Consider the following 13,883-nt stretch of genomic DNA (forward strand, 5'->3'; position numbering starts at 1 on the left):
TCTGCTAGAAAGTCAGCAATCACTTGTTGATAGCCTTAGCAGGGACATAAAATAGAGAATATTCGATTAAAGCTAACATCCACTTGCCAATTCATCCTCTTTACATTGGATAAGAAAGCATGTATTAATAATATCAAATTTCGACACAACATAAAAATTCTTTCTAATTAGATAACTTTTAAGTTTAGTACAAAAGTAATATAAGGCTAAGCAAAGTTTTTAGACTGTGTACTATATCGAGTTTTTACAGCAATCAACATTCGACTTAGATAGTATACCACTCTTTCACTACCATCTTCATCCTTTTGGGTCAGCATGCCTCCTAAACTTGTTTCTGACACAGCTATATATAACCTTAGTAGTCGACCTTGCTTAACAGGTACCAAGATTAGTGATGAAGTCAAATACTGCTTGATTTGGTCAAATACTTGTTGGTGTTCCTCTTCCCATTTGAATTCTTCTTCCTGCTTTAATTTCAACAAAGGAGTAAATGTCCTTGTTTTTTCTGATAGGTTCAAAATGAAACGTCAAAGAAAATTCACTTTACCTAAGAAAGATTGAAGTTCTTTCTTGTTTTTGGGGAGTGATGAGTCGAAGATAACTTTGCACTTGTCAATGTCGACAGCTACTCCTTTTTTCTGCACAATGAATCCCAAAAAATTTTCTGCAGATACACTAAAAGTATATTTTAATGGATTCATCTTAAGTCGATGATATCTCATTCGTTTAAAACCAATCTCTAAATCATTTAAATGAGATTATTTCGACTCTGACTTCACCATTACATCATCAATATAAACTTCCATAAACTTACCAATAAAATCATGGAAAATAGAATTCATTGCTCTTTGATAAGTTGCCCCAGCATTCATTAGTTCAAATGGCATGACTAACTATGCATAGGTGTCAATGGCTCTAGGGCATTGAAAAACTATTTTTGACATATCTTGTTGGGATATGAATATCTGATTATAACCTAAGTATTCATTCATGAAGCTTAGAAGTTTGCTTCCTACTACAGAGTCGATCAGCATATCTGCAATTGGCATGTGATACTCATCATTTGGGGTAGCTTTATTCAAATCTCTGAAATCAATACACACTCTTAGCTTTTTATTTTTCTTAATGAGAGGTACAATATTAAAAATTCATTTGACATGACTGACTGTTCGAATGAAACCAGCTCTCAACAAACATTCGATGATTTTAACCATGATTTTAGGTGCAAAACATCTAGGAGCTTGCTTTATAAATTAAGCGTTATCAATAAGGGGAAGCTTATGTTTGACCAAAGATCTATCCAACCCAGGCATTTCTTCGTATTGCCAGGCAAAACAATCCTGATATCTCTTCAACACCTTTATTAGCTTCTCCTTAAAAAAAGATCCAAGCATTTGTTAACATATGTAACTCGACCTTCTCCACCAATTTCAACTTCCTCAAGAAGGTCTTGTACTTCAATTTTTTTATTGTGCAAGTCTTTTGAAAATAAATCGAATTTCTCAAACCCTAAGAGGTCGAGATCATATATACAATCTAGTTCACATTTCCCTATGCACTCATTCTTCTCAGGCATATAGGCTAAGAGTCTAGCCCAATAGCTCGATATACCCATCAAGTGAATTCTGTGGCCAAGATTTCCTTGGCTTTAGGGACCAAGTTCATACCATGAGCCCCGACATAGCATCCTTTGATAAGAGCTGGGTCAAAGGTGCTCATATCAATATCTAGTGATCAAAATCTTTTCTGTAAATAAATCTAATAAAGTTACTTTCATTTCTCCTCTGAAGAATTAATCATGAAAGCTCCTTTCTAATTGAGTCCAACTATGAATCGAGTTAGGTTGCAAATTTGAAAACAAAGTGAAGGCACTTTTTGTAAGTGAAGAAGAAAAATATCTCATTTTCAAATACTCATTATTAGCCAAGTCACCTATTTCGACTATATATCAAACTATATACTCGACCGTCGATTTCCCACTTTCTTCTGCAGCTTAGTGAAGGATTTGGGAGTTTTGACTCTCCTAGAGAGTTCAGCCTGCAAAATATAATCTAAAAAAAGGGATACAAAATAAGGTTCATTTGTCACCCATATATTTAATCCTACTTATTCAAAATTTGTTCGACAGCATGGGTTATATTCTGACCATAAGATTAGCGACATTGTTTGCTTTTTCCTCATTCAAAATTCTATTTGGATCATCTCCTCTATTTAACATTAGAGGAGGATTATTAACCTGCGTTCCACCTATTGGTGGCACAAACGATCGATTGACTGTTCCTGCAATATCATCAACACGTCGAGCTATCTGCTTTAACCTTGCAATATTATTTTTCATTATAGGATTTAAAATAGCCATCTGCTGTGTAAGTATATTGACAAAATCATGATGGCTATCCTCATTTGTTGTCTAAACACAGCCAAATATTCAACTGTGTTAGGAGACGTTGTTTCAATAGGAACTTATCTTGATATCTCTGGAAATATGGAAGCATGTCCTCCACTAATTGGCAACCTTACTGGGGTTGCTCGTGTGCCTTGTATCAAAATGACATTTGGCATTACTACATTAAGTTACAAGAACATAGGTACCGATCTTAAATATGGGAGATTGTTCATTAAATATTGATAAATATTATACTTTGCCATATTAGGGTTATAGTGAGTCGGTATGCCCACTGGAGGGTAACTTGGAGGAGGTGTGGGGTTATACAAGGGGTTATTTTTCGTAGTGCCCATACCTCCTATAAATCCCATGTTAGGGTCTTTCATTGGTGGAGAGTAATTTGGAGGCAGTACATATGGAGGCCATGTACTGAGTACAGTCGAAGAGACTCCTTCTGTGTTCACAAGATTCATCCTTCGACTTGATGGGTCAGCCTCTGCCTCTGAGCCTCTTCTATTTTCACCAGCGTCATTATTCGACGTATCCGTCGAAATAAAGGCTCTATCAGATATTATTAATTTCTCATTGCGTAATCACATATAAAATTTGATACGTTACTTAACCCAGAGTTCCACCGGGCATGCCAATTTATTTCACTTGATTTTTTGTAACTTCGACAGAGTGTTGAATCAAGCTTGTATCAAGATCTCAATTCGGAGAGCGAATACGACTCATCTGAAAAAGAGTGGGCTTAACCCGAAAATTACTTAGAGTTTTTGTCAAAACAAACCGCGTCGAACTACTGGTTGGCAAATTGTAGTAAATAAAGAAAGCACGTAAAATAAATAAAAAGCTTTAAATAAATGAAAGTGTAAAATTGAAATGGAAAGAAAGCAAAATAACAATAAAATATTGAAAGCAAAGAAATGAATTAAAACGAAAAAAGAAAACAAAGGAAAATAAAAATGAACTCCTAACACTTACATGCACTTGCATTCCATGATCTTCAATGGCGTCGCTGGGACTGGAAGTTTTTGCAAAGTTTTGGTGTGATGGTGAAATGTTTTTTATGGAAGTCCGTAAACTCTTTTAAACTTTTCTTATTTATAGATCATGAGAATAGACTTGACCATGAAGAACCTTGACCACGATCTAGCTTCCTCCTTTTTCTCAAGTCATGACGCTGTCTTGACTATGAAAAATCTTGACTCTCAAATTTTGACATCCCACGTCTTCTCTTTCCTTGGTTTTCAAGTCCCATATTCTCTTCAACTTGCTTCTCAAATTTTGCACCCATATTCTTAATTCAGCTTGAAGGTCGAGTGACAAGTCTTGATGTTCAAAAAAAAAAATAACTACTTTTTAATTTCGACGCTCTCACACCATCTTTCTTCGACTTACTCGTCTTTGCTTCTGTTACGAGTTTTAACTAATTCTTTAAATCGACACAATTTATAGTCGAAATGCCTTCCTGTTGAGAAAATCCACTTTCACTACCAACAAATAATAATAATAATAAGAATTTAGTTAGTTGTTATTGGTTAGTTCATCTCAGCAGCTAGATATTTATTCAAGTTTCTAAAAGAGAGTTAGAGTTAGAGATAGGCTTGTATATAAAGTTGCTTCACATGCAAGTAACTGCTTCTAGTTCATTTTCTCAATTCTCTCTTGTCTCTCTTAAACTTTCTCTATCTCTGAACCAAAGTGGTTCAAGTCACCTCAATTTTCACATGGTGTGTTGAGCATGGACCCATATTGCTTTTAACTGGATCGAGATTGGAGACCATTAATTCTCGGAGCTTCGGATCACAATTTTTTATTCCTGAAGCTATGAAGTGAACCTAAGATGACAATGAACTCGGATCCGAATTCCAATGGTTCAGAATATATATGCAAGGTAACCATTAGCGAAAATCAGAGTTTGAGAAACAGCTAATCAACATAGATAAAATGTAATGTTATTTTGAACAAGAGAAAGTATAGAGAACCAACTAGAGTACCTAACGTACATAAATTTGAGGTGTAGTTAGAAAATTTCTCTATGAATGAACACATACAAAGATATATGACTGGAAAATTTAGGGATTGGCGGAGCCAATGCAAGCACACATGATGGGGGAATCAACCTAATATCAAATTAATTCAACATAAAATCACGATGAGATATACTTATTAGATATTGTATATTCTAGCAGTTAGTAAGATGGATACAAATCTAATTAGGACAACTACATACTATTAGCACAAACTACAAGTCTACATCTAATGATAGAAAGCAACCTATTAAACTACTTTTTCACCTTAACTCATGATAACAATAAAGAAGTTTCGTAACTCACAAATTCAGCTCAACAGAATACATAAATTCAGTTACAACCCAAAAAATGAAAAAAATAGCAAATCAAGCAAACCCAAAAAAAAAGGCTCTTGCTTGAGCAGGAATGTTAGAAATATAACCATTAATGTTATCTTCTTCTATCAGTTTAAATTTTTAGAATGAGTGGTTTTATGACACAACCATCAGATTTAGATTCTTTTGGTTTTATCATGCAACTCGTCATGCTTGTAGAGTTGCAATAGAGGTCAAATAATTGCCTTCTTTGTAATAATCATGAGCCAAATACCAAGTCCTAGAGTACAAACACGCTCCTCTCACTTTTGTGACGAAAGCCTGATTGGAGAAAATAGTAATCTGGATTTTGGATAACAAAATGAAGCAATAATGAGCTTTATATGTCATTTATAATAACATCCTGCTTCATAAATAATAACTTTGAAATTATGTTCTTTCATGACTACTTTGTTGTGTGAATTTGATGAAACTACGCCATGTCTTTTTGAGTATTTACTCAATTCGGTTTTTGTCCGTTTCTGCAAAGGACAAAAAGGACTTTTTTGACAAAATAAAATAGGACAATTCAACCCCTAATCCTAAGAGACAATGTAACCCTCTGTAAACTATTAACGTAACTTGCTTAGCTGACAAATAAGTGTCATGACATGGCCGTTAAGTGCCACTGCACGTTGGAAGATAAAATTAGTGAAGGACGAATTTGCTCACTCTCACCAACCCCAATCTCAATTTCCACCTCCATGCCATTCTCTCTCTCTCAATTTTTGATTTATAGTTTGCAATGGTGGTTGTTGCGGGATTTGGGGGTAAGGAGATGATGGTCGTGTGGGATTTGGAAAAAGGGTCGGTGGCGGTGTGAGGGAAGTGTTGGTGGGTGGTAAACGTTGCTGTTAACCATGATAATGATGATGGAAGGATAGAGTATAGTGGTGGTGTGAGCGAGGGTAAGGATAAGATAGAGGTTGGGGTTCGTGAAAATGGTACAAATCAATTTTCGACTAATTCTTAAATCTTAAAGAGTCATATAATGGAGGTCGATGTTGGTGACGGTAGAATAAATCCGTCGTTAACCAAAAAAAAAAAATCCGTCGTTGACCGATTCCACGTCATCACATTAACATGCCAACTGGGTTCCATTAACGCTACGCATAAATTTTACGAAAAGAATGAGTTGTTTCACAACAATTAAGGTCTAGGCCAAATTGTTTCTTTCATTTTTTTTTTGGTTCAGAATCGCGTTATCCTTAGTGCAAATAGACAGACGAAATTGGGTATTTCTTCTATCTTAACATATATCTAGTTTATCCAACTGAATCACTCTTCCTTTATGCTCAAATCATGTTATTGTTCTAACAACCAAAAACAAAATTATAATAAAAGAGAAAAGTATTTGACAATGCGGCTTCTATAGGCTACATTGAAAGACGTTACGAAATAATTATGCTATTTGCCAACAATTAGAAAGGCAATATTTCAATGCTGCCTACTAAAAAGCAAAGTGATATCCTCTTCAAATACAAACTCCCATACACCTTTCGCCCTAGGAACCTACCAATCTTGGCCATTAGTTTCTGAAACATCATAACCATTACAACTCTATAGTCGATTTGACGTAATAATGAAATGTAACACTCATGTTAAAGATTTCAGTTACCGTTAGATTCAACAATCCTGAACAGCAGTGAGCAATTTAAAATGTGAAATGTCACAAAGCTTCAATCCAACCCAAAAGATGGTCTAGCCTTTTTTTTTTTTCCATTTTCAAATGTTTCTTCTCTAAAATGAATGTACATATTCCAAATGTCTAAGTCCCAGACAAACAAACAAAAACATTATGTGACAAAAATGAAAAGATATATATTATAAAAACATAAAAGTAAATGAAAAATAAAAAGCAGTATAAGATAGGAGTTAGCTAATGGGTGAAAAAAGCAAACCCAGTCATAGTTTTTACATGCTACCAGCTCGACCTGGAGCAGGTTTCGGCTTCACCTTTGCCATGTCAACAAGGTCACCAAATAGCTTATCTTCTGGCTTGGAAGGCTTCCCAGATGGAGCATAAGATGTAGTAGAAGACTGGTAAGAGCTTCTTAAACCACCATCATCTCTAACAGATAAACCATACATTTGGTGCTCAATATATGGAACTCCTTGTTGCTGACCATAGCCGTATCCCATAAATTGATTTCCGTACATTTGTTGAGGATACATGGAAGCCACTGGACCAGCTTGCATTTGATTTGGCATCATACCACCCATGTAGGGCCCTGCCACGCCTTGAATATGTTGAGGATGCATGCCGAATTGATTGTGTTGACCAACATGGTTATTGATTGCTGGCGTATAACTGTTGGCAGTTGGCTGCATATATATTCCAGCAACCTGGCCATTGCCCATTGTTTGAGGGCCCTGAGAATTTGCGGCGCCATTTGTCATCATCACTTGACTAACTTGTGGTGGTTGCGGAAATGGAGTGCTTGCAGCTGGACTGCCATTATCTGCCGCTTGAGCTTCCCAGGGAGGTGGCGGCAGTGATCCAGTGTTTTGTGTGCCTGTCAAACGCACAAATATATGAGACATGCAATAGAGTCTTATACTAGTGCAGAAATGTTGTAGGCTTGCGTTCTCTTCATCTATCCAGTCACAAACTTGGCATATGACTGCCAGTTAGTTGGGAAACAAAAACATTGAAAACTAAAAAAAATTGAAGAGATATAATTGTGAAAAGTTTACATAAAAAATTATTGTTTGAATTGAACAAAGAAACATAAATGCACCATAAACAGGCGAAGATGGCTGTGGCTGCTGTGCAACCTGACCATTCCAGGCGGGACCTGAACTTTGTGTATAGAGTGACTGCTCATACTGAGGTGACCCTGCATTTGGTGCACTTCCTTGGGGGTAAAATCCACCTTGAGATACAAAACTCTGCTGTTGTTGAAATTGGGTAGGAATCTGACTGGTTTGGCCAGCAAAATTAGGTGGCTGGTTTAGCTGAGTACTGACAGGTGTAGCCGCTGCTGCATTATTACCATTAGAAAACACATCAAAAGGAACAAGGGCATTCTGCTGATTCACAGGAGTAGCAGGCTGTTGTTCTCCAAGAGAAACAAGAGCAAGTGAAGTATCTGCTTTTGGTGAGGCATAGTCATCACCACTGAGCAGGTCGAATTTGGGATCAACCTTGGCAGGGATGGTTGAACCATTGGCGGTGGGGGGTGCAGGAAGCAATAACTGATTCAATGTTGAGGATCCTGCTTCAGCACTAGGAGGGGAGCTGCAGGTAAATACATTATAAAAATATTGAACAAGTATGACGATCCATCTATTTAGAAGGCGCCAAATAGATAAGGTCAACTATATTTCATACCTAAATCTATTTCTACATGTTTATACCAAAAAATAAAATAAAACAAATAACAATAACAAAATTTAAATCTGCAGCCAGAATTACACCGATCTCCTAGCTCACTATCGGCAGGATATAATAAACTGATTATTAATGGGTTAACTACACACAATTGGAGATTTTTCATGATCTTAACATAGTCTTGACTCAAGTGATATATTGCCTAAATCTGAAAACTTATCCCACCTTCGTAAATCTTTATGATGACTACCACTAAACTATTCATTTCAAAATTAAAAGACTAGCACAGAGCCTCGGTTTTGTGAGCATTAACCCTATATTGTGTTCTACTACAAGAATATTGAGTGGAGCACAGTATTGAATTAATTGGATTATTTCTATAAGGTAAAACCAATAGTGGTTTTTATGAATGCAGATAATGCAACATAAGCAAAACAATATCAAGAAATAATAGAGTCAATTACCTTCTATCAATTTGTTTGCTAGAATTTCCAGTATCAACCAAAGGAGCATCAACATCTAGAAGTGCTCCAGCAGTTGCAGGCTTTGAATTCTCTGGGGGTTTTTGATTCTGAGTAGGAGTTCCTGACAAAATAGATTCATGCTTGGCAAGTACACGCTGCAGATCATCATTCAGAGCTAGTCCTTGGCAAAGCAGTGATTCATCACTAGGAAAACAGTCAAAAGCCACCACAATAATGACCTTGTTAAATTCTTCTTAGTAAGACCTATTAAATTCTTTGATCAAAGAATAAATCAACAATTTGACTAACATGAACCAAACATTTAAAGAACATCATGCATGACAGTCCTATCATAATTTTGCAGAAAGGGACATCAGGCCTTACGAAGTTGAGTTAACAAGGTGTACCACTCTCTGTTTGTATGTTCGGCACTGCTCCACCAAGTCAACAATAACCTCCTGCCTAAGACCCTGAAAACAGGCAAAATACATTAGGTCAAGCAGGAGCACATTCTTTATAACACGACAATCAATAGTCTTTTTGAACTGAAAGAAACCCATATTCATACATTAGCAGCATGTTCAGAAGGGAAAATCTAATTACTAAAAATTGAATACTCAACAGAAATCATGGCATTGTTATTTGGGACTTAGGAAGCCATTAAGACCGGATGATTTAAGATACCAACTTTATTGTGAAACTGAGGAAGTTCAGAACTTACTTCTTTATTACTAGGGTCTAATGCATTTAGCATTTCTGAGAGAACATCCATAATACCCCGTGCATTCTGAATTTCGGTCAGACTGCCAAAGAAAGATCAATTAAACAAAATAGTCCATAACTGCAAACAGCAATCTGTACCAAAGCATAATTTCCATCATCACAATAATATCAGCATCAGTACATACAATATGGAGCAGTTGGACGTTCCACTAAAAATAAATGTTTTACTTTGGAACCATGGAAATTCAGAGTTTAACATCTTCTAAGTCAAAAATACCCTTTGACACTTAAAAAACACTGATCAATGATCAATACCTGCAGTTTTTATATTTAATCATAATCATATAAAGTGAGAAATGAAAGGGAGCAATAAGAAATTACAGACAATAAAGGAAAAACAGAAATTGTTCATGCATGGATTCCTCCTTAAGCTATATTTTGCATATTTATCTACTTATCATTATTTCCTCAAAAACATTATAACTTTGTTTGATTTAATCAGGGATAATACAACAACTGTTTTTCTTTTCTTTTTTTTTTTAATTAAAAAAAAAGTAACAATCAAAATACAATGCAGAGCAGATCTGAACAAAGAAATTCTTCAACAGGAATAGACATGTAATGAATTTAATATTTATTATTACAATATTTATTGTCACTAGAAGAATATTTACAAGTACCAAGTCAACCTTTTGATGACAAGAAAGATAATTAGAAACATACGTTAATGTTGGAAACTCAGACTCTGCAGAGGAACCAGCTGTGTCCTGCCGAGTATCAGAGTCACGTATGTTTGGAGGGTATGATGCTAATGGCTGTGTTTGTGGAGGTGTGAACACCGGTGCAGATTGCTCAGATCTCTGGGGAAATACTGCCCCAGCACGCTGAAATAAACGAATCCTTTATAAGTTAAAGGAAACACACTTAAATTTTAAAAGGTTATGTCAATATCCAAGTATAAAAGCTCATATTCTAGATCCATATATAAGGAATCAGATAAACATCCTATTGAAAGGAAAAAATGATACATCTTGCTCTGATAAACTGCTTTCCTTATTACTTAGTTAAAAAATAAAATAAAATAAAACAGAAAATATAACTGAACAACATTGTGGTAAACATACCAGCAGTTCCTGGTATGCAGCATAATACTGCGGATATCTTGATCGGGGACCTCCAAAGGCTTCTTGCCATGTATCTACAAGAATCAGTATCTTCTCTTTGACATGAAAATCAGGCTACAATTGGCATGAGAAATAAAATCAAATATTGTACAAGAAGAGGCCACTAACATAAGAAAACAATGAAAACGTTCAAAATTTATGATACCTTCTTCTTTGCTATTTTCACCATCTCATGAAGCACATCTTTCTCTGCAACATGCATGTGAACAATGTCTCCGCAGTTCTTTATGATTGTCTCCAGTAACTAAAATACAGCAGAATAGTACAAGACCAAATGAGTTGCCACAGATAGAGTCAAACGTGTCAATTATATCCAGACTAGACATAATACTTTCTAGCTGAAAAAAACACCATTAGAATAGGTATGTGGCTTCTACAATTCTACCCCATATCATCAATAAAAAAATTCAATTTGAAAATTAAAGACATAACGGTAAACTTCTGATGAATCCCATTGTAACAAACTATGACAAAGTAACATGATAACACACAAAAAATTTCAATTCTCAGCTAATCAAATAGGAAGCAATGATTTTTATGATAATGAGAGTAAACAACATCATACTGGATCCTGTTATGTAATCAACTACTCCATTATAAGCATTTCATTTGAAAACAGTCTCCAAAGGCATAATTTAATCTTGGCAAAAAACCTAGCACAAAATGTGCAAGTTACAAGGAATCCATTGATGTAGAATATAAGGAGTAAATTCCATTTGTTGCTCCTACTGTACTATTGTAGAAGAGTAGTGCTCGCATTAGCACATCAGTATTGTTCATCGAGAGGAAGAAAGGCACTGTAGCACTGTTATTTAGCATATTATTCACGTCTTCCGAATCATGTAACCAATCTCATCTGGTTGGAAAAGGACTGTTGACTTCTTATTATTATATTTCCTCTTGCATTGGATCCTTTTATATGGTTTATAAAATAAATTTTCATCAAATATGTTTTTGAGTTGAACTTTCCTTTACCTTCACTAAATTTCTCATCATATTTTACCAAACAATTGAAGCACTTGTCAATGTAACTTTACTAATAAAAAAAGAAAGGTATCTTAAAGAAGTTCATAAAATTACAATGAAAATCAAGATTATTAACCAAATAAACATTCAAAGCAGTAAAATGAATAGATGTTTATGAAGTCAAAATGGAATGTGAAAAAGTAATTGAAGAAAAGATGGCCCAGAAAAGGAAGAAGCAAAAAACAAACAAAAGAAAAAATCAGCTTGAACAATGTTAACATCTGAGTTTATTTTTTATTTTGTTTTAAAAAGGATGAATTAAAGTGCTTACAGTTAGAGCAAGTAGCTGGACTTTTGAGTTTTTACTTCCAATCCGCTTCTTTATACCTTTAACAATATCCTTTGCTTGCCTGACAAATCATAACCAACCCAAGTTTTCAATATATGAAAGTTAAACAAAGGGCAAAGTTAAAAATTACACACCAAATATCCATATCAATCATACTCCACTTATATCACTAAAAAGAAAATCAAGTTCAAAAATCAAAACTGTAAGAACTCATTACCAATTAATACGGATACATTTGGTAATTGAGACAGGACAGAAATACAGAGATGTAGGGAGACCCAAATTTGTTTTGGAGGACAAAACTAGCCTAATTTTCTATCTTATCAGTCTCAGTCTTAGTGTCTATATTTCTGTCTTAAGACACTTATCAAGCACAGCCTAAGATAGAGACTCACATGCAATGTCTTCATACGAAGTTGATATTGAAAACCATTAGATGATAATTCAATCAAACATGTCAAATTATCTAACCGTTCTCACTATCAACTTCACATGAAGACAAACTACATGTGAGTTTTCACCAAAGCCTAATAAAGAAGATCAAGATAATCCGATAGCACATTTTCGCCCATCAACAATGCACAAAAGAATCACTCGGACTAAACCCAAACTGGTTTCAACACAAGGTCAAAGTTCTAAAGTCACAGCAAATCAGTCACAGACATAGCAAAAATGGATATTTATCACGAAGTCTTGTGGAAAACAACCAGCAAACTAGACATGACACATCAAATGCGCATCGCCAGAGAAACACACTAACATTCACAGCCCGCTGTAGTAGCCATCTACTATCACTAAAAATTGCCAGTCCAGTGTACAAAACTACCATCTAGTACAATCTGAGAAGCGTAGTTTTATGCAGCCTTGAATTGGAGACCTAAGTCCATCTAGGTTAACCCTACTTCTGCACTAAGGTTCAAAATCTTAGCCATCCACCGTAACTGATTATTCAAATTCAAAATGTTCAGCCAAAAAATCCCCTAACGAAAAACTAAGAGCACTCAACCCTCAAACTTTGAAGCACGCATTAGTTAGTTCATAAACCAAATCAATAGTTCAGAAACTTTGCAGTTCATTCCAATTAAACTGACAACTCGATCGGAATTCCGTCATAGCATCAAAACCAAAAGATCAAATTCAACTTTAAGTTTTTGTTAGCAATTCTTCCAAACAATTCTTCCAAAGAAAATTAATAAATAAATAAACAATCAATCAAACAAAGAGAAGTAACGAGAAGACTGGAAGCACAAAACGCTGCGTTTTGGATGGAATAGGAGAAAGGGAAGTAAGCGTACCCAGGGTCACGATTGAGCATGTCACAGATCTCGATGTTCATGGCCCAATCGGGTCCGATGAGCATGTCGCTCGTGGCGCGTTCCACCATAGAATTCACCATCTCCGGTTACCGACGGGTCTGAAGTAATAGAAAGAAGAAAACAAAAGGAAGATCGGCGATTCTCCGACGAAGCTTAAAAACGGAGCTTCCGGCGCGATCGGAGAAAGATTCCGGCTATATAAAGTATAAACGACTTGGTCTTATCTGCTTCTCGTTTCGTCTTAGTTAGTTCCGTGAATCTTTCTCACGAACGAAACATTGCTAGATTAGCGTTGGCGAATCCGTTGAGGAAAGGTAAGAGGGGTAGAATTGGAAGCATGAAGGGAAAAACAAAGTAGTGAGCTTATGAGAAGTTGCCACGTGTATTATGTGGGTTTAATTCGCACCGTGATGCCGTTGCTGCTACCGACCACCCCTATTGATGTTGCATCACCCAGCCAGCCAAGCAAACTCACCCTTTCGGCCGAGTTAGACCAAAACTGATTCAACCAGTAGCGTTTGTATTGGAATATTGTAATGGAGACTAAAAAATTGAGATTTAGTATCATCTTTTTTTATTTAGAGATTAGTATTAAAATTTTAATTTTTATTTCTAAAATTTTAGTATTTCAGTACCTCTAAAAAGTAAGAATATAAAAGATTAAAATTTATCAGGATGGAGACTAAAAATTTAATAACATTTTATACTTAACAAATCTTCATTTCAATTAATTAATTCTAACTTTATTCTTTGTACAAATTAAATTAGAGTT

At 35.4% G+C, this 13,883-nt stretch overlaps 2 protein-coding genes across 2 annotated transcripts; both read right to left on the reverse strand.

Moving 5' to 3' along the window:
• Positions 1–206: 206 nt before the first annotated feature.
• Positions 207–2,338, reverse strand: LOC140173758 (uncharacterized). The gene is made up of 3 exons (XM_072198331.1): positions 2,147–2,338; positions 548–638; positions 207–505 (listed from the first exon to the last, which is right to left on the reverse strand). Exons 1-3 carry the CDS (start codon positions 2,336–2,338, stop codon positions 207–209), a joined length of 582 nt encoding a protein of 193 aa, XP_072054432.1.
• Positions 2,339–6,453: 4,115 nt separating this feature from the next.
• On the reverse strand, positions 6,454–13,641 carry LOC112755581 (TOM1-like protein 9). Its single transcript, XM_025803759.3, has 10 exons — positions 13,091–13,641; positions 11,778–11,856; positions 10,626–10,724; positions 10,421–10,534; positions 10,020–10,180; positions 9,295–9,376; positions 8,958–9,043; positions 8,574–8,777; positions 7,517–8,016; positions 6,454–7,291 (listed from the first exon to the last, which is right to left on the reverse strand). Exons 1-10 carry the CDS (start codon positions 13,189–13,191, stop codon positions 6,690–6,692), a joined length of 2,028 nt encoding a protein of 675 aa, XP_025659544.1. The 5' UTR covers positions 13,192–13,641; the 3' UTR covers positions 6,454–6,689.
• Positions 13,642–13,883: the final 242 nt, after the last annotated feature.

This window comes from Arachis hypogaea, chromosome 6 (assembly GCF_003086295.3).
Source record: "Arachis hypogaea cultivar Tifrunner chromosome 6, arahy.Tifrunner.gnm2.J5K5, whole genome shotgun sequence".
Taxonomy (NCBI): domain Eukaryota; kingdom Viridiplantae; phylum Streptophyta; class Magnoliopsida; order Fabales; family Fabaceae; genus Arachis; species Arachis hypogaea.

Excerpts from the sequence above, each read along its gene's own strand:
- LOC112755581 (XM_025803759.3), bottom strand. The coding sequence starts at position 13,191 with ATGGTGAATTCTATGGTGGAACGCGCCACGAGCGACATGCTCATCGGA. Across the intron at positions 11,857-13,090 it reads ATGCTCAATCGTGACCCTGG|GCAAGCAAAGGATATTGTTA; the intron begins GTACGCTTACTT and ends ATGATTTGTCAG. Across the intron at positions 7,292-7,516 it reads GCCATCTTCGCCTGTTTATG|GCACACAAAACACTGGATCA; the intron begins GTGCATTTATGT and ends TGCGTTTGACAG.
- LOC140173758 (XM_072198331.1), bottom strand. The coding sequence starts at position 2,338 with ATGAAAAATAATATTGCAAGGTTAAAGCAGATAGCTCGACGTGTTGAT. Across the intron at positions 639-2,146 it reads ACAATGTCGCTAATCTTATG|AAAAAAGGAGTAGCTGTCGA; the intron begins GTCAGAATATAA and ends TTCATTGTGCAG. Across the intron at positions 506-547 it reads AGAACTTCAATCTTTCTTAG|AAAAAACAAGGACATTTACT; the intron begins GTAAAGTGAATT and ends TGAACCTATCAG.